At 39.6% G+C, this 20,379-nt stretch overlaps 2 protein-coding genes across 5 annotated transcripts in view; one reads left to right on the top strand and one right to left on the bottom strand.

The window, feature by feature from the left end:
- Positions 1-8,307, top strand: part of RFESD (Rieske Fe-S domain containing) — a 30,483-nt gene extending 22,176 nt beyond the window's left edge. For all 4 annotated transcript variants that reach the window (XM_060761799.2, XM_060761800.2, XM_060761802.2 and 1 more), the window contains exons 2-4: positions 1,590-1,765; positions 2,091-2,125; positions 5,074-8,307. In XM_060761799.2, the coding sequence (XP_060617782.2) occupies positions 1,590-1,765; positions 2,091-2,125; positions 5,074-5,343 (481 nt within the window). In that variant the 3' untranslated portion in view covers positions 5,344-8,307. The remainder of the gene's footprint in view (positions 1-1,589; positions 1,766-2,090; positions 2,126-5,073) is intronic.
- A 1,785-nt stretch (positions 8,308-10,092) lies between these two features.
- SPATA9 (spermatogenesis associated 9) lies at positions 10,093-16,254 on the bottom strand. The gene is made up of 5 exons (XM_060760815.2): positions 16,194-16,254; positions 15,576-15,664; positions 14,102-14,329; positions 12,708-12,803; positions 10,093-10,499 (listed from the first exon to the last, which is right to left on the bottom strand). The coding sequence occupies exons 1-5, from the start codon at positions 16,252-16,254 to the stop codon at positions 10,275-10,277; spliced, it is 699 nt and encodes a 232-aa protein (XP_060616798.2). The 3' UTR covers positions 10,093-10,274.
- Between the last annotated feature and the right edge of the window lie 4,125 nt (positions 16,255-20,379).

The raw sequence follows: 20,379 nt of genomic DNA, 5'->3' as shown, positions 1-20,379 counted from the left end.
ATAATTTCTGAATAACACCCATTTGCTAGACAGCTCTAATGAAAGCAGCAGATCACTGTCAAGCAATTGGAACCTAGACAAGAAACAGATTGGCTTGAACAAATAAAGAAGGAATAAACATTGCCAAGAACTTGAACTTAGCAGGCTTTTTCACACAGTGGATGGGCTGGAATGAATAAGGATTGCACCAATTCCAAAGAGATATCTGTTGGGTTTTCCTTTCCATATGATGTATGGATTCCTATTAGCTATTAGGAATTGTGGGAGCTGAAATCCAAAACACCTGGAAGGCTGAAGTTTTCCCATGTCTGCTCAGTGCAACAGAGCTTTTAACTCAAATGCTCTTATCTCAAAGTGAATTTTCCCATTGAAATATTATTAATTCATTCTGGCCCAGACCCCCCCCCCTTCCATTTTTTTGTTACGTGTTTTTTAATTAGAAAATGCACTTTATAAATAACAAACAATGTATAAATGCACATTCACTTGGATCAATAAAGAAGAAACATAAACCTTAAAATGGTAGAAGCACAAAGTTGTGACGAGGAAGCACATGTGAGGCAACAAAATGTGTGTGGCTAGTGTAACAGTAAGGCAAAACCTAAAACAATAAAAAGATCAATGGTAGGAGCACAAAGTTGTGGCAAGAAAGCACAAAGTGAAGAGGCAGAACCATCATTTTCTTCATACTGTGCTCACTCCAGCCTCCCTCTCATGCTCTCTCTCTCTACATGAAGCCAAACATACCAGGAATAAAAACGACACAAAATCAACTAAGCCTAATTTCCTCAAAGCGGACAAAAACAAAGTGGACAGCAATCTTCCGATTGGACAAGCAGACTTGTATTGGGCAGAGATAATGGCTGGAGGGAAAAGACCAAAAAAGATTAGAGGGACCTCATCATAAAGGCTGCCAGAATTGCCACACATTGTGGCAATTCCAGTAGAGCATGTTGGGAACCCATCAGCCCACGCCCCACACTGCCCAACTCATCCAGCTGAGCGTCACACGGGGGGAAGCGTCAACCATCCAGCTTCCCCCCCCCCCCCAATTGTTCCTAGCAGAACACTGGAAGTTTCCCGTGTTGCCACAGTGGCAACATGCTCCACTTTGCTGCCCATTTAAACACGAACCTCTGTTGGAAGTAGTTGTGCATTGTGTAATGGGAGCCAGCGGGCTCCATGCTTCAAGGGGCAGCGGAGTGGAACATGCCACCAATTTGTCCCCCGTCTGATGAGGTCATAGTACTAGTCCTTGCCTTGACTATTGAAAGGAGCCTTTTTCTAAATCCAGGATGGATGGGTGGAGATTTTCCCCAATAGTTGCATTCTGGATTTGTTTCAAATAAACAATAAATAAACAACAAGGACAAGTATAACCTTCCCTCCTCCCTAAATTTTTGTAGACCCACTCAGGCATAAAGAACAAAAGGTACTGTATAATGAATTTCTCATGGATCACTCTGCATGGCTGGCCAGTTCTGCAGGTCAGCTATAAATAACCACTTCAGTATAGAATGGTTTTCTTGTGTCTATTTTTGCATGTCATCTTTATTTTTAATGTAGCAGATTTCATCCCTTATTTGCAGAATGAATGAAGACAGCTCAGTCAAAACATTTACAGAGAAGATGAGCAGCCCAGTTTGTGTCGGAACAGAAGATGATCTGAAAAAACAACGAAAAACCATGGTTACTGTCCATGGCAGAGAGGTTGTTGTTTTCTGTCATGCTGGAAGGTTTTATGCTATGGACTGCCGTTGTTATCGTAAGAATTTTTTGCAGAATATACATTTTGATCTCCAGCAAAGAATATTTTGATATTTGTGAAACAATGTTGGGTTTAGCAAAACTGAATAAGAATATAAATAAGAACAGCCCTTCTGGATTTGGAGTAAAGACTGTATCTGGCTCAGTATTCCATTCCCACAGTAGTCAACTAGTTTCCCAGTCAAAACTCATATGAAAAATGAAATCAGCAGTACCCTCCCACTTGCATTCCTTAGCCATGTCAATTGAGAATTGTTCTGCTTCTAGTAGTGCTACTGCCATCATGACTATTGTAATTCCATTGTTTTTCCCTCTTTTATTAGATGCAGGAGGTCCTTTACATCTTGGAGAAATAGAGGTATGTAAATACAGTACATCCTTACTTGAGTGGCATCCAAAATCTTCAGATAAACCAAGAGTACAATTTATGCAAAAATATAATGACACAGATAACTGCATAGTCATTTAGTGCATTTTATGAAGCTACATTCTAAATATTGAATAACTAGCTGACTGTTTTGTCTTTGGATTTTATCACAAGAGGAAGGTGGGTCACAACTATAGTGGGATATTTAGCACATTGTATCATTCCTCTTCTGTAGCTGTTTTATTTATTTATCGTATCAGGCGCGAACCAAGGATACAGTTGTAACGTATTTTAAAAACAATAAAAAACCACAAAGTTTGAAAACTTGGCCATTATATTAAATGTCCTTTAACCAGAAGCTGGCCTCTTGGAGCGCCTCTGGTGTTGCTGTAAGAAGGACCTCCATTGTGCATGTGACAGGTCTCAGACTGCACTGTAGTAAGTAGTCTGTGGTTTGCTCTTCTCCACACTTGCCTGTCACAGATTCCATGTTCTAGCCCCATTTCTTAAGGTTGGCTCTGCATCTTGTGGTACCAGAGCGCAGTCCGTCCAGTGCCTACCAAGTCACCTGTGTGCCCAGCGGGGAGTCTCTCATTTGGTATCAGCCATGGCTTGAGGTTCTGGTTATTAGTCGACCACTTTTGGACTCTCAGTTGCTGAGGTGTTCCTGCAAGTGTCTTTAGCTGTTGAAAGTTGTTTCTGTTACAAAAGGAGATCCTTAATGGATTATTTGTGTTTGTAAAAGACACGCTTTCCAGACATGGCAAGAAAGGAGCAACATCATATGATTAGTCCCAAACAATGATGCTGTTGTCCTGATGTAATTGCGATTGGGCTATCTCATTTTCAGAGGTCTAGCCTTTTGCTTTTTACTGAAAACTGGAAACATAGGTACCTTGTTGTGAATTAGAGCCCTAAGAGAGGTGGGGCTTTAATATTTCCATTCTCCTCTAATCCAGATCAGTCCCCACTTTAACTTCCGTTGCCCAAAAGTGTGCCAAATTAGGGGATACAAGCAACAGAAGGCAACTAAGGTTTAAAACCTTCCTGTTCCACTCACCTTGTATACTAATGTCCCACTCAGGGTTACTTACTCTTTATTTAGATTTCAGTGAAAAAAGAAAATTAGGGCATCCAGACAGGACCCAAATGCACACCCTCCCACATTTTCAAGTGGGTCATCTAAATGATGCCCCATGTAAAAATGAATTATTTTGGGACAAAGCAGGAAAACCCTGCTTTGTGCCAAAGTAATTTGTCAGCTAGAAAGACCTGGGTCTTCCTGAAAGGCCTCAGCGCCGAGTGCAGAAGACCAGGCCACAGCCTAGCAGTGGCATCAACGGCACCCAAGGGACCTCCAAGGAAGAGGAGGAGGAGGAGGGGGGGAGCCTCAGTGCAATCCTCTTTGAGGAAGGAGCGGGGAGCAGAGGAGGCGGCGAGGAGGAGGAGGCCGCTGGTGAGTGGTATTTGTCCCCCCCCCCCCCCCCAGTTTTATTACTTCATTACTTTTTAAAAAAACGTAAAACAGTAAGTTTGCAATAAGCAAACTGTGAAGTAGCGAGGGAACACTGTACTTTCCATTAAGGAAGTTGGAGACATTCCTAACGATTTATGATGAGCACCGACAGGAAGTCTCCCTGCTTTGCAGGAAGGGCTCTGTCACATGTCGTTATATCTCTGTTTTCAAAGTATCTAGAAAGGGGGTGGGGCAGCATGGGAAAACATCCTTATTTTTTCACTCGTCTTTTGACTTTTTGTGGATTTGATCATTCATGGATTTGATTAAAGAGATCCTCCAGTTGCCCTATGGCCAACTTTCTTTTTGGACAGTTTCCAGTGGAAGTTAACCATAAAACCATGCCAGAAGACTTAGAAATTCATAGACAGTAATATCTCAGGAGAAAAATAGCTATTTGTTTATTTGTAACTTTTTGCTTTAGTGACAGTTGATCACAACAAATGTATAGGGCTGACAAAATCACTGAATGAAATGGTAGTTAGGAAGGTGAATACTGTTTCCATAATGAAAGGTATGAAGAAAAGGTTGAACTACATGTAGTTTAGCCAAATGTTCCATCATCACTTTAGCTATTCTTCCACCGCAGTAACAGATCTGAAGATCTCCTTGCCATTTTTTCATTTAAGTTTGTTGATGCCTTACACTTTGTACAATGCAAATTTGAGGGAATGATTAATCAGTTATTCATTTAATTGATAAATTAATTACTAGAGACATGGGTCCCTTTTGTAAATAGAAACCTTAGTGGAGGAGGAAAGGGCTGTATGGAATTCCACTGGTATATGCCCCTCCCCCACATAAACCAGTTTATTTATTTATTTATTTCCCTGTATTTGTATACTGCCCTTCTCAGAACGCAGGTTACTCAGGGCGGTTTACAATGGCAATGATTCATTGCCCAAAAACACCATAAAACATTTTAAAACATTAACACATAATATAAAACCATAACAAGAATATTAATACATAGATCATTTGCGTCTCTTAATAAAAAACATTGTCCCATCTCGTCGTCCAGTTGTTCCAATCCCTATGTCTTTTATCTTGCATTTTCAAACACTTGCTCAAACAACCAAGTCTTGACTCTTTTCCAAAATGTTAAGAGGGAGGAGGGCGATCTAATGTCCCCAGGAAGGGTATTCCATAGCCGAGGGGCACCACTGAGAAGGCCCTGTTTCTCATCCCCACCAAATGTGTTTGTGACGCAAGCGGGATTGAGAGCAGGGCTTCTCCGGATGATCTTAAAGTCCTAGCAGGTTCATAAGGGAAGATGCATTCAGCCAGGTAAGTTGGGCCAGAACCGTTTAGGGCTTTATAGGCTAAAGCCAGCACTTTGAATCATGCCTGGTAGCAGACTGGCAGCCAGTGGGTAGTAATTTCTTTTCTTCTTCCTTTTTCCCTTCTCCATGTATAAATATAGGATATCAATGGACAGGCATGCATTGTTTGTCCCTGGCACAAGTACAAAATAACTTTGGCTACTGGTGAAGGACTGTATCAAGCAGTAAACCCGAGAGAGCCGTCTTCATCCCCAAAATGGCGATCAAAAGGAGTAAAGCAAAGGACTCATAGTGTTGCTGTTGAGGGTGGAAATGTTTATGTAACTCTTTCAGATTTAGACTGTCGCAAAGAGTCTGATTATTATGCAGACAAGTTTAATAAGAGGATAAATTATCCTGTGAAAAAGTGATGTCTTCTGTTTTTCTTAATAAGTTGTGTTTAAATAAAACGGCCTTAATACATTATATTAATCATGTAAAGGGGAAGAAGTTTCGAGGATGATATGATATTAAGTTGATAAGATTATAAACAAACCTCTAGCCTTTCTCAAAAGTGAGAAAACAAAGATGTATTGATGTCTTCGCCAAGAAAAGATCAGTATAGTATGTATGTAGGGAGTATGTAAAATGTTGATTTTTTTTTACATTGATACAATTAAAGCTTTAAACTCTCATGTTCAAATGCCACTCTCTGAATCTTTAAAAAAGCTTTTAGAAAGTATTGCGGTGCTAAAGTGTTAGTGTAATTTTAGATGCTATTTTTGCATGATAATTGTATCATATTTTTTATAATTGGGAAGACTTTGTCTCTCAGAGAATTGCTCCATCTCTCTTGAAAAATAAGATGTGTGAAATCTGCGTGTCTTATGGCTGAATACTGTAATAATAAATATTCAAGAGGTGCGAATGTGTTGGTGTGTGCGATGAAGTGTGAACATGTGGGTGGTGCAGTAAACTAATGAGCGATCCAGAGAGTGTATTCTGGAAAGAAGTGGAGTGCCTTACCAAAGTATGGAAAGGAAAAGTTCAAAAAAGGATATCACTTGTCCCTTTTTGTTTTTTGGCATATGCCTCCTGCTAACCTTCTGTTTCGTATTTCCCATGTGATGCACAAGGTTTTGACAAACTGCTATTTTTCACATGCTTATGCTTGCCTTAAATAAATGGGCCAAATTATCTATTTATGAATGGATTCCAAGCATCCACATTGCCATGGGAAGTATAGGTGTTTTAACTCTTAGCTTATCTGTTTTGCTTCTGTCTTCATATATATTGTAATTGACCACTTGAGCAAGTCTGGAGGTCAGATTTGCATTGCTAGCATCTGCTGTAGATTGTACTGTACTAAAAATGCCTTCACCAACATTTTTGCAAACTGATCAAAACCGGACCAGACAGCCACTTCCAGGTTTGAATTCTGTATGAGGTCAGACTCAGTTGTGGCAGCCAGTTGTGGCAAAATGCCCCAGTTTCTACTTCAGGAGACTACCAAGAGTGCCCAATCACCATTCACCCACAATGTTTTCTCCTGATGCTGCAGGGAAATTGGGTTAGCTATTAAGGCTTGTAAAACTTTTCTAGAAGGGTGATAAAACTCTACAGGAGAGCTGTAGAGTTGTTGCCCTCCCATTGGGCATTATTTCCTCTGTTCCCTGCATACGCTATGGCATCTTTCTTTGCCAACCATTGGTCCATAAATGGTGCCACTACTACAGTATTTGGTGGTTCACTTTGATGTAGTTGGCAGTACAAATACCTAGTCGCTCCTGGAACAGATGTGGAGATGCGGGATGGTGGATCAATGTGTCTATTAAAAATAACTTTGAACCCTTTGAGGAGCGGCTCAGAGAGCTGGATATGTTCAGCCTGGAAAAGAGAAGGTTAAGAGGTGATGTGTTTAAATATTGGAAAGGAGTTCACATTGAGGAGAGGGCAAGCTTGTTTTCTGCTGCTCTAGAGACCAAGACATAGAGCAATGAATTCAAATATTTATTTACTGTTTGTTTACAGTATTTATAGTCCACCCTTCTCACCCCAAAGGGAACTCATAGTGAATCACAGAACACATATACGGCAAACATTCAATGCTGATTATACAACAACAGGACAGACAGACAGTCTTCCCCAGCTTCGGCTTCTTGGAGGCTGTGCTTAGTTCCGGCCATGGGGGATGGGGGTGCTGTTGCTCCATCTTCCGTGCCAAGAGGTTGTAAACTTCCTCCTTTTTTATTGCCTCCCTGCTCTTAATGTGGTACCTATTGATCTACTAACATTTTCGATCTGCTAGGTAGGCAGTTAGCTGGGCTAAATGGTCAGGCATTCACCCTGACCCAGGCTTTGAACTGTCAACTTTTCAGTTGGCAAGATTTACTGTAGCTTGGCGGTTAACTTAATATGCTAAAGGCCAACCCAGCAGGAAAAGAGATTCCCCACAAATATTAGGAAGAATTTCCTGATGATAAGAGCGGGTTTAACTGTGGAATATGTTACCTCAGAGTATGGCTGAGTCTCCTTCTCTGAGGGTTTTTAAGCAATCCAATCCAAGCACTCCATCTGTTGGGAGTGCTTGGATTGTATTCTCCTGCATGGCAAGAGGTTGGACTGAATGGCCACTTTAGTCTCTTCTAAGTCTATGATTCTAACATTTACATTGTCACAATACAGAGAAATTTGGAGCAGTGACCACATGGGCTCTGTAACATTTAATCGGGTTGTGCAGTTCTGCTAAATAAGAAAATCTGTCCTTTTCAGCCTGTGAACAGAGCCCTTTTCTTTTATTAGTCAGAATCTGTGTACAGGAAAGAGTTCACAGGCAACAAAGACCCTTTTACACAGTAGCTTTGCATAAGCTTGGCACCCGCTGTTGTGTAGGTGGGGCTTTTAAGAGCCATATGCCCTTTATACATCGTATGTGGCTAGCTGACAGACAAATACAATTCAATACCAGGAACAAAAACACCCAAATTGACCCAGACATCTGCACTGCCCTTTGTTTCATGACATCTCTTTGACCTTATACATTCTGGAATTGCATTCAAGAATATCGGAGTTTTGCTTTTAAGTCAAATCTGTGCCACAAACTAGTAAAATAATATATGTATCCAAAAGAGTGAGCTAAGATGAAAAAGACTGCAAAAATACTCCTTGGCAGAGCCAGCCAGAATAGCCTATAAGTTTATTAAGGAAAGAAGTACATGAAGCATATCCTACTACAAATCCAAAATGACCTTGTGATGATCAGCAGCTGCTTAAAATATTTGTTATTCTTTGTCTTTTAACTCTGCTTTTTTTAAACTTGATCTGACAGAAATGTGTGGATTTAGTTAAATCTTGCAGAAAAGTTTGCTTTTCTTGCATATATGTCGGACTATTTTTTAAAAAATTAAAACATCCTACTGTTAAACTGGGTTTCACTTTTCTGTGTTTTCAGAGTCAATTCGTTTTTTAAAAAGTCCATTACATGAAACATGCCATTGTTTCTTTCCAATAGGCATGAATATTTACACACTAAGCTTTCTTTTCAGACTGAGGATTGCTTGTGTATATATAAACTTTACATTTGCTAAATGGAAATGAGAAATTTTTCCACATTCATTTTTAAATTTAAATACAGTAGGGTCTCACTTATCTGACATAAAAGGGCTGGAAGAACATTGGATAAACAAAAATGTTGGATAATACGGAGTCTCCTACTGTCACCCTTCTGACGTGGCACTAGACACCTAGAATACTAAGAACAGGGACTCAAAAGGTTAAGGCAAAGCAATGCCTCAAGACTAGAGCAACCCAGCAGGAAGTGCCCGGATGCAGAAGAGGAGCGTGGAAATCACAGAAGGAAGTAAGGAGGGTGCTTCTGCTTCCCTTCCTGCCTCTTTCCAGCCCTTTCCTCCCTCCTCCTCCTCCTCCTCCTCCTTGTCTTGACTTTTTCACTTATTTGGAATGGAGAGAGAGTTGGGGAGTGCTCCTTTAATTGAAAGGGAAATGCTGGAGGAAAGGGGGGGGGGGGGTCAGATAAGAGAGAATGTTGGATAAGCAAAGGTTAGATAAGCAAGCCTCTACTGTGAAATAAAATAGTTGAAGTACACAAGGATGATATTCCAGTATAAAAAGCAGAAAAAAACCCAAAAGAGGATAAACAACATTAGTGGTGTTTCTTACAAGCTAACCAAATATCAATTTGTAAGTTTCATCTGAATATCATTCTTTTCAAATGTTACCTGCCTTATTTCATTGAATCATAGGTGGAGGTAAGTGTTGTTTTTTCAGTATTTTTTAGCAGTCAAAAGGACATGTAAAATCATTTCCTTCAGGCCTTTCTTAGTTTCCATAGTAAGTAATTCAAAAGGACATCCATATCTCTAAATCTTAAAAGATTTAAAAGTTGATCCACTTACACCAAAATGAGTCAGCTGCAGGATAGCTCCAAAATGTGTCTTCAAGAATTATATGGTGTTATATTTCCAGTAATTATCTGGTTTAGATAGCCCTTTCTTTAAAACAGTGGTTCCCAACTGTTGTTTTTTTTTACCAGCTAGCACTTGACCAAGGACCACATTCCAACATTAGTATCAAAAGGGTTACGAATCAGTTTTTGGTAAACTTTAGATTTGGTGTGGTTATTTGGGGTGCTGATTCAGAAAATTGCATTGGATAGAGCACATCAGCTCTAGTTTCTGATACAGAACATATGCCATCTAGTAGTTGCCATCTGCTCGCCCACAGAAAACCATATTTAATAAGCCTCAGCACTAAGAGGGTTTCAAGAGACCAATCACTCTAGTTGCAACGGTGTAGTAACAGTGAGACCGCAGACCATATTTTAGTTCATGCAGACCACTGGTGGTCCATGGACCACAAGTTGGGAACCAGTGCTTTAAAAGATGCTGTGGTCCCATCTACACTGCCATATAATACAGTTTCAGACTGCATTGTATGGTCGGTGTAGATAAATATTTGCAATTCAATGCAGTTAAATTGCATTATATGAGTCTAAACTGACCATATAATGCAGTTTATTGCATCATACAACAGTGTAGACAGGGCCAATATACCCGAAACAGCAATTTTTGCAGTATGAGACGCAATGCAGTATGAGTTATGAACAAGATAGGTTCATGTAGAACCTATCTACATTAACAAAGTACCTTTGTTCTTAAGTTGAATTTTGTCGGAACAGATACATTTTGTAAGTGTAACTTCAACCAAATATATATTTAGGACACCCCCCTTATATTCTGAACAATATTTAGCTTTGCTTTTACATGCATGCATTTAATAAATCAGTCTGTGCATAAGAAGAAAGGTCACATATATATATGCACACTCTAAGGGAGCATTGCAGTTAATTTTCTTGATCCATAGATGAAAGCAGCGTTTTGATGCTCTCTCCATTTTTTGGTGCCTTCATAATAAATTCTGAAGATCCTTGCTGTATGGGGATACTTGCTGCTTCACTGGCTCTAGGAAATCCATCCGCATCAACATTATCATTGCTGCTTCCTCTGGAAGGTTTCTGTGTTGCAACAAGGCTTTTTATTTTTCCCAGTATTTTATTAATGAAGATTGCCTGTATTGATAAAATACATATGTCTAAAGAAATGGACTTTTTAAAAATACTGTGTTTCTGGCTAACATAAGAGGATGCTTTGGGTACTTCTACATTATAGAATTAATGCAGTTTGACACCATCTTAACTGCCATTGCTTAATGCTATAGAATGATAGGAGTTGTAGCATTAAAGAGTATTTAGCCTTTTTAGCCAAATAGTTCTGGTGCCTCACCAAATTACAAATCGCAGGATTTCATAACATTTAGTCATGGCAATTAAAGTGGTGTCAAACTCCATTAATTCTATAGTGTTAATGCACCCTTTGTGATCTATTACTAGTTCTAGCAAAATACATTAATTGCAAATTATCACAGCTCTTGTTGGGATAGATTCAGACAATCATATTTTTTCTTTTGGCATTTGAAGAGGTTTGGACTTTGAGCTGCCTGACATAAATTGAACCATTCCCAATAACAACCTTGATCTGTTTCTGCTGGCCAAATTTCAGGAGTCCCCCGTATCAATTTTTGCAAGGCTCCCAAAAACGGGTGCACCACCAAACTGTCATTTTCAGTGAGAAGAACAGTATGAAAATTAAAGTATCTTTTATCTGAAATGCTTAGGAGCAGAAGTGTTCTGCATTTTGGATTTCCTTTTGGATTTTGGAATTCTTGCTTGCACATAATGAAAAATACGGCCAGATCCAGCCCATTGGCAGCAATTGGGAACCTACGATGCTCCCCTTTCCTTCTTTTTTGGGGCATGTGACAAGAAAATACCCTTCCTGAGACCCTTTCCTTTCTTCCTTTCAATGAATCCTGGATTTGAGAGATGGGGTCACTTCTTCTTGGGACACTTTCCTTCTACCTTTTAAAGGAGCCTGGGTTTGAGGAACTGGGTTAAGGAAGCATCTTTCCTGGGATCCTTTGCCTTCTAGCAGCTGCCTCCCTTCCCTGCATTCCAAAGAAATGCACAAGTCTAGTAAGAGCTTTAGATACTCCCTTCCTGCTATCGTATCCCTTCTCTGTTTAAAGGAGATCAGGTTTATGGTAAGGGCTTAAAAATCCCCCTTCCTGCTATCCTTTCTGGGATCCTTTCCTTCTACCTTTCAAAGGAGCCTCGGTTTGAGCTCAGAGCTCTCTCCCTGCAGCACGGCCACGCAGTGTGCCAAGGCATTTTAAGGAGGCTTCCCAGGGAAGAGCGATCGACCTGGAGCTATCCTACTCTGGGCTTCCTTTAAAAATCCCTCTCTTTGCCCTGCCTGGAGTGGTGGCTTTCTCCCCCTCGTGCTTTTCCTTCTAGCCAAAAAGAAAGGAGGTAGCCGCAACTGGACGCCACAGGCCTGTTTTGGGCAAAAAAATTAGTGGTTGGTCCTTTAGCGTTATGATTGTCAGACCAAGCCAAACAGCCCAGACTGGCCAGAAGGAACTGACCAAATTTGTGCACAAGCCTAATGAGGAGTGGTTCCAGATGAAACTTCCTATTTCTACCGCATAATGTTATGGCAGAGGGTGGTGACCTTCAGGCTGCATTCATCTTCCATTTCCTATCTTACTGTATTTTTCTTTCTACTTCTTATGCTATATATAAGTGCCCTAAATGTTAATGGCCACCACCAATGAGAAGAACAGTATGAAAATTAAAGTATCTTTTATCTGAAATGCTTAGGAGCAGAAGTGTTCTGCATTTTGGATTTCCTTTTGGATTTTGGAATTCTTGCTTGCACATAATGAGATGGGACCCAAGTCTAAACACAACATTCATTGAGGTTTCATATGCATTCTATGTACATAGCCTTAAGGTAATTTTATGAACAATATTTTAAAAATAATATAAAGGTATACATCGAACCATCAAAAAACAATGGTGTCACCATCTCAGTCACCTATGTGGATGATTTAGGAGTCTTGAATATTTCAGTTCTGGATAAGAGATACTCAGCCTGCATATATATTTCCATCTGAACTGCAACAGGATTTACAGTGTATGTTCTAGCTCCAGGGCATTTTATGATGTACTATGTTAGCCATCTTTTTCATCTCAATGCGACATTTTAAAGGGCAAGACACAAAGGTAACCATCAGTATCATTAAAAAATGAGATAAAATGTATTTAATAAAAGCCCTAAAAGCAATTACGCAGTCATACATATATCAGCTAAGAATAACATTCTATTTGGTGAACATAAGAAAAGCAGGTTGAGAATAACAGTATTGATTAACTTACCAGAAAAATTAATGTGGCATAAGAAACACACATTACACTTGTGAGGGCAGTCTTTGCTGGGTAAGAAATGACATCGTAAAAGAACAAAGTACTATTCTGAAAAGAGAAAAATCAAGCAAGACACTTCTTGGTCACGTTGCAATTTAGTAATGAGCCTATTAAATCCCATTGATTAAAAAATATGAACATATCTTTGTCACTGAAATTAGTAGGAGAAACCACTTAACTTTGGATGGATTTGGTAGCATTTTAGGTAGGTTTACAATGTTAGCACATTAGGCAGGTTCCTAGATTCATTCCCAATTATTTCAACAGAACATAAAATTGCAACCCTATTGACTTGGAAATACTCAGTGGAATTGTTTTTCCATTGATAAGTAGGCATAAGGTGATTAAACAATGCATTTTGGAAGTCATCTTTAACTCACAAAGCCTATGCCATCGTAATGTTCATCTTCAAGATGTTGTAAGCGTTTTTTGCTGCAGCAGACTCTGGTAATGATGTAGGGGAATACTTGCCCTTGGTCCAGTAATTGCTTACAACAGGGAATTACATCAGGGAATTACATCATGATGTAATTACTTACATCAGGGAACTTTCCTATAAAGAGCCATGGCAAAAGTTCATCAGCAGCTACAGCAAAGCTAGAGCTTTTAGCATGTGGAGGGATCCCCTTCCATTGCTCTCTTCCAGTTTCCCCACCCCTCAGCTGTAATGCTCATTTGCAAAGGCATATTTTCCCATGCTTTCTGCTTTTCTGGGTGATGAGGGATTTCATATAATTATACTGTAAGTTCCCCACTGCCAGCCTATGCTCCAAAACCCAGATAGCACATGATGGTAAATACATCTTGGTTTCCTTTTATCTTAGGTTCTTTAGAGCAGCAACGTTTAGCCCGTTTACTGTACAAAGTGCAGAGATTTGGTTGGATTACAAGTTCTTTGAAAAGCGGAGATTCAGAAGGTGTTAAGAGCAGAGCAAAACCTTTTCTTTCCTTTTTAGAGTAGACGCTCAGAAAATATAACTTCCAGCCAGATAAATGTTTTCACATTTGCTAGATTTTATGTTTATTGTTCATGTTTTATCTCCGAGGGACAATGGTTGCTGTTTAATGTATCATGCTTAGAAACATGAACAGAGGCCAAAATTAGATTTTGGACCTGTAATTTCGAGGCCAGGAATGCTCCTTATCTGGAAAAACTAGACACTGTACTACTAATAGAGAAAAGATGGGCTTGGCTGTTGAAATGTAGGGTTGCATCTAGACTTTGAAATAAACTCAATTTAATAAGAACTTATGATGAGCTGGATCCAACCCAATCTCCTCAAGGCTTTTATATAGAACAGCACATAGAAAATATGGCAGATAAAGCGACCCAGTTTCTTCCCTACCTTCACTCTGAATAGAGGTTTCTTGGGACCATTTAGTGTATTCAAGAGACGGCGTGTTACCATATTCAGCTCTGCCAACTTTTTAGCAAGCTGTGGCTGTATGAATGTAGCAATAGATTTTGAAGACCGAGAAATTTTAGTTAGTCCATTCCTAATGATGACTCCATGAGCTGAAGAGAATACCCTTCCCATAACTGTCCCAGATTCCTTCACGGTGCGATCACTTTGCTAAAACACAAAAGAACAACAAAAAAGTCAAGTTACTTACTATGAGAGATGTTAGAGCAGAAAAAGGCATCTGGATGCATTAAGATTGGGGGAATAGAGTTTAATGTGTTGATAGGTCTCTTGGTGATTTGCAGTCGCTCTTCAGGGGATTCAGAATCCTGCTATTTCAATAACAGCAGGCAAAAGGTGTGGAGTACACATCTACCATGATTGGCTTTGTATTATTGACTCTATCTCTTATCCACAGTGTTCCTGATTTGTGAAATGAATATGCATTGTTTCTTTTTGACTAGGTCTTTTCCTCCAGTCAATTTCAGTGTTTGCTATTAGGATTTCTGGTAGCGCTGTCTTCCAGCGTTACTCTAAACACTCACTATTTCAGTAGCATAGACTAGTTTTCCAAAAGAAGGTTTTCTAAGGTACTGGGTAACAAGACAAATGTCCTTGGAAATCCTTTTGGTGGGGAGAACTGAATTGCTGAAAGGGTAGATTGGAGGGACAACATGCGACAACCATAAATGGTAATTCATAAATCCAGTTTACAAGATTATTAACACTGAACAAGATACCGGTTCATTTGCCATTCTATCCCCTACCCACTTGCTCACCAGTTTGCCCCCCACCCCGCCCGCTTGTCCACTTCCCAGGCTTTCCTCCCTCCTGGTTTGGGCACACGGTCTCTAAAAGATTTGCGACCATTGTCCTAGGTCACCCATTCAGCAGTAGCCCCTTGTGGCATGATGGGTTAAACCCTTGTGCTGGCTGAACTTCTGACCAAAAGGTCAGTGGTTTGAATCTGGAGAGCGGGGTGAGCTCCCATCTGTCAGCTCCAGCTTCCCATGTGGGGATATGAGCGTGGCCTCCCACAGGATGGTAAAACATCTGGGCGTCTCCTGGGCAATGTCCTTGCAGACGGTAAATTCTTTCTCATACCAGAAGTGACTTGCAGATTCTCAAGTCGCTCCTGATACGAAAAAAAAATCCATACATTATCTCTACGTCCTCCAGGGTGACTAGAGAGAACATTTTAAAATCAAACCCCTGAATAATCAAATCCATAAAAGTCAAAACCACAAATGTGAAGGGTTGACTGTACTCAGAGATTATTTGCCAGTTTCTTCCTCTGAAATCTAGCCTACAGCAGAAATTTTGGATAAATGAAAAATGCAACTTTTTTTTACAGGCCATTTCATAAATACAGCAAACATTCAAATAACAAAGAAATAAAATGGTTGAGAAACTTTACCTGGTTTGAACTTGTTAGTCTCAGTAAGTTTGGAAATTCATCCCTAATCTCATCTATGATTTCCAAGAAGGCTCTCTGTATCATCTCGGCTGAATTGAAAAACCATGGTTAAGTGAATAAATACAATCTTCTAAATTAGACTTCATGTCAAATGATAATTGATATTTTTAGAAAAGGCAAAAGGACATGAACTATCCAGTAAGCGATCTGTGGGAATAGCACACCATGTTCTCTTTAACCACTATTTGGAAATGAAAATCCCAATGTATCCAATGTAGATAGTGATATGTCATTATTTGGGGAAGGGGAAAAGAAACATCATTCTAGCAGCTTTCCCTACCTCTCTGTATTTTAAGTTGGCAGATGAATGCCCGAGTCTAGCCTTGAGTTATAGAGGCAGATATTTTTACATACACTTTTCTCCCAGTGGAGATGAAGGTAGATCAGCTTAAAACCTTAAAAACATGGAGAATTCTTGTTTAACCTGTTGTCTTGTGCGGAAACAGCAAAGGGTTTCTGTGTATGTATTTCTGTGCATGGTGTGTGTGTGTGTGTGTGTAAGAATGAGTATGAAGGCAAAGCAATATCCTTGGCATCTAGGATGTAATAGAGCCATACCTTGTCCAGCAAATTTTCTCACCATCTCCCCACAGATCCATCCAATTGGCCTGAGAGTCATTTTGTACGTTCCTCCCTTCCACTCCTTAAATGAGTATATAGTGTTTCCTAATTAAACAGGCCTTTCAGGCCACAAATGGCAGTATCCCATACACACTCATATCTCCACCCTCAAGGCAGGAAACCTTTATGAGGACACAATGTGCTCTCTGGGGCATTATACCTTGCTTGACTCCAGTGTGTCAGTGTGCACAAGAAAACTGCCTCCCTTTCAAACATTATAGCCCCAAGAGGCAAGAATCTGAAATGTATGACTGTAGAATGTTAGAACACATAATTTATGAGATTCTCTTTCTGTACTATTAGGAAAGAACCACAAATTCAGTAGTTTTGTTGAAATTTATAGCCATCAAGAGACTAGCTCAAAACCTTGAGTTAATAAAATCTTAATAGCAGAGGGTAGGCTGGTTCCTGAGGTGTACAGACTTTTTATTTTTTCAGCATTCTGTTCAGAACAAGTAAGATGCTCGAATCCACATTCCCTTCAGTTATAAAATGCAGTATAGAACAACAATTAGATATTAAATGTAGGAGTCTTATTTAAAGAAACTCAGAGATAAATCACGTGTCTTGTTTGCCCTCAGTTTTTTGATTTATGGAATTCATGTGTCAAATTTCTGCTCCTGAAGATTGTATTTCATCAGTGGTTGTGTATAATATTTTTATGCCTGAGTCCAATATGATGCAGCCCTCTCCCCATTCCACATATGAAGGAAAATGCACCAGCCATTGAAAGAGACTTGATGGGCAATGAGCAGAAGACACAGTTCTATGCACAAGATCTGCTGCCCAAGGAAGCCACTCCTCCATCTCAAAACCTTGAGTGAATACCTTGAGCCAGCCCTGCCTTCTATTTTTTATTATTTCTGGGTCTGCAGTGAACCCTGGCCTTCTTTTGACATATGGGAATCACTATCCATTTGCTCATATTTTAAAATATTCATCATTAGCATCCTGAGAAAGTGTGTTATTGTTTTCATTCCATACAAATCCTGTCCCTAGATTCCTATTAGGCTTGGGCTTGAATCAGTTTGAATTAAAATTATTTGTAATATTCAGTTGTCCATTTCATACAATCTCCGAAAATTGGGAGGAGGGAGCCGAAAAGCCTGGCAAAATGAATTAAGAGAGTCAGATTTTATCACTACTAGAGAGGATATATACCCGAGGCAGGGGCTGCTGGAGGCTACTGTAGAAGACAGGATTATTGCTGCATCTTTTCTCCTTCCCTGGCAGCAGCAGCACCCATCTATTCGTTTTTGGAAAGTTTCCTCCTCCAGAGAGGGCTCTGCTGGGAATTCACTTTCCTAGCAGCACTTGCATGGGACGGGCATTGAAAAGTCTCTGAGTTCCTCTTGGAGCATGATGGGAGTTGAAGTTTTTCTCTCTGTGTTTCACAGCCAATAAAAAGACTTGTTGTGCCCATGCTCTGATTGGCTGAGAATGGACACAACCAGTGACTACAATTCCCAGAACCCTCTTTTGTGGTTTATCTTATTTTAAAAAATGTTATGGTTAAAACTTAAAACAATTCTAAAAAATCAGTAGATTGGTGAATTGTTTTAAAACTTGGCAGGCCTGCAGTTGTAAATGGGATCTATAATTGAGGTAGGTTTCATGCAGATAGGCCTTAAAATGACTGAGGATTCAGCATTTAAAATTTCTCTTTGTAGCCAATGGGCCAAATCTTTGCTGAGTGAAAATGGCAACACCCCTTCCGATTCCGATTGCCCTTATTTCATGCAATGTCTGTCTCTGTTCTTGTTATTCCTGGGGTTGGACAATAAATTAAAGCTCTCGCTCTTTTATTTTATAGTCCATGCATTACAGTATGTTATTACTCTACCCTGGATGTCTCTTGGGATTTTTAAACTGTATCTGATAAAACCTGTTTTGTAAAGTACCTTGCCAGAAAACATAATGAAAGAGCATTTATAAATCCTTTGGGGCCTCTCTCATACAGCCTTCCCCTAAGGCCTAGGAACAAAAGGGGTTTCATAGTGCCAGGTTATTCGTTAACACTTCTCACATACAAAAACAAGTTCTACAAATGGTGACCTTCAGACAGACATTACTACCCCAAATTTCAGGATTCTTGTTTGGAAGCTTTTGCTGAAAGCAAACTTGGCAGTATTATGTTGGCATGGTCTTGAAAATCTGAATGCATTTTAATTAAAATTCCAAAGTTTGAACAAGCTGTGTCCTTTTAAAGCTAAATGGGTGTAACTTTGGCTTAAATCCAAGTATTTTGGCTAACTTGACTTGTAGAGTGGACTGTTAGTATGCTAATTGAACCTGAATTGTGCTTCAGCCACAAAGCAGAACTTGGGCAATAATAATAGAAAACTGGTACATAGTGTTTCTTGTCAGTAGCAAACAGCTTTAAAATTTCACCCGAGTTTTCTGATGTGATGGAAACGTCTTTAAATTAATTGCTCTCCTTCCTCCAGAATGATCAGTAGCTTGCTTATTGAGGGCAAAGCCAAGCGGATGGGAAAACATCATCATTCAATCAGTCTTCCCTATGTATATGCACAATGCATACCTAAATGTCCTGTCCATAGGTACAACATAGCATCATTCCATTTAAATGATCATACTACAGACTGCTGTTTTAGTTACATCTAGAGATTAAGGCTGGATCTACACTGCCATATAATCCAGTTTCAGAATGTAGATGAACTGCTTTGAACTGGATTTTATACGATTTTATGCATTTACAAAACTGAATCGTGCAGCAGAGAAGATGGGGCTTAGCTAATAGCTATATTAAATGTTTTTGGGTGTGCTTAATCCATTAGTTTGCTTCTGATTTATCATTCTAAAATGTGGTGCTAATCAACTACATAGGAGTCCTAGTAGTCCATTTTTACCTGAGCATTTAGGGCAGTGGTTCTCAACCTGTGGGTCCCTGGGTGTTTTGGTTTACAACTCCCAGAAATCCCAGCCAGTTTACCAGCTGTTAGGATTTCTGGGAATTGAAGGCCAAAACATCTGGGGACCTGCAGGTTGAAAACCACTGTTTTAGGGAATGCTACAGAAAACATACCCTTACCCACAAAAACCAAAACTGTTTCTAATATTTAAAAATGTATTTTTAAAAAATTGCTTTCCATGGGTAATAAGAATTTGTTAGAAGATCATATTGGTCCACTTGTTCTGATGGCTCAGCAACTTATTGTGTTGTTTACTTTCCTATAGTTCTAACCTGTGGTCTCTGAACTTTAAACTGGCTAGTTCTCTCTGCTATCAGGTTAATCAGTCCCTTTTAAAGTGTATTTCTTTTTGTTCCTCACATACTTACTGAACTGCTTTTAGAACATGAGTGCTTTATTCTGTGTACTGGCGGCTGTTTTCTAATGAAAACTACTTTTTTATGGTGAGCTTCATGTTCCCTGTTGGTTTGATTTAGTTATTATTGTATTCTAGATTTACATTAAGCACCTTTCTTAAAATGCACACCATGGCTTTTATATAAAAAGTTTAAATAGGATGCCTAGGACCTTGGAAGGAAATACAAACTTAGAAACAAGTGTCCAGTTACTCTTCCACAAATCTGTTCTCAAAACCTGAGGAAATGCAATTTTAATTTGTGCTCATGGAGGGATCTAGATTTGAGGGTGTCCTAGACATAGTGACCTCTGTCTTACAGCCTTGGATTCCGCTTAGGGTGGTGCTGCTCCTTTGTCTTCTAGTGGCTGCCATTTCAACAGTTCATTTGAGTCATACAATACAGAGCACCTTACAAAAACAATGGCTTAAATGTGCTGACCATCTGATAATGGAAATGCAGGGAAGGTATTGGAATTGGTGGGTCTTCCTGCTAGGAGGCTGGGCTCTAGTGGCACCTGGAGTATAACAGTTTCAGTGAATGTTCTATAACACGGATGGGCAGCGTGTCCCTCCAGGTGTAGCTCAATTATACTTCCTATAAGCCTTCACTAATGCTGATCAATGGTTAGAGCTGCAGTTCAATAACATCTGGAATGCCTGGTTTTCTCAACTATTCAATACAGAATGTTATTTCATATATGTAAGCTAACAATACAATAACTGCTGTTTTTAGCTTTTACCGAGACATTGGCTAATAGATAGGGCAAAATAGTTTTAGATGGGCATTTTTGAT

This window comes from Anolis sagrei, chromosome 2 (assembly GCF_037176765.1).
Source record: "Anolis sagrei isolate rAnoSag1 chromosome 2, rAnoSag1.mat, whole genome shotgun sequence".
Classification (NCBI taxonomy): domain Eukaryota; kingdom Metazoa; phylum Chordata; class Lepidosauria; order Squamata; family Dactyloidae; genus Anolis; species Anolis sagrei.
The sequence above is the reverse complement of the archived record's forward strand: the minus strand, read 5'-3'. Positions and strand labels throughout refer to the sequence as shown.

Excerpts from the sequence above, each read along its gene's own strand:
- SPATA9 (XM_060760815.2), bottom strand. The coding sequence starts at position 16,254 with ATGACTCTCAGGCCAATTGGATGGATCTGTGGGGAGATGGTGAGAAAA. Across the intron at positions 12,804-14,101 it reads AACCTCTATTCAGAGTGAAG|AATAGTACTTTGTTCTTTTA; the intron begins GTAGGGAAGAAA and ends TTCTCTTTTCAG. Across the intron at positions 10,500-12,707 it reads ATGCCACATTAATTTTTCTG|GCAATCTTCATTAATAAAAT; the intron begins GTAAGTTAATCA and ends TTATCAATACAG.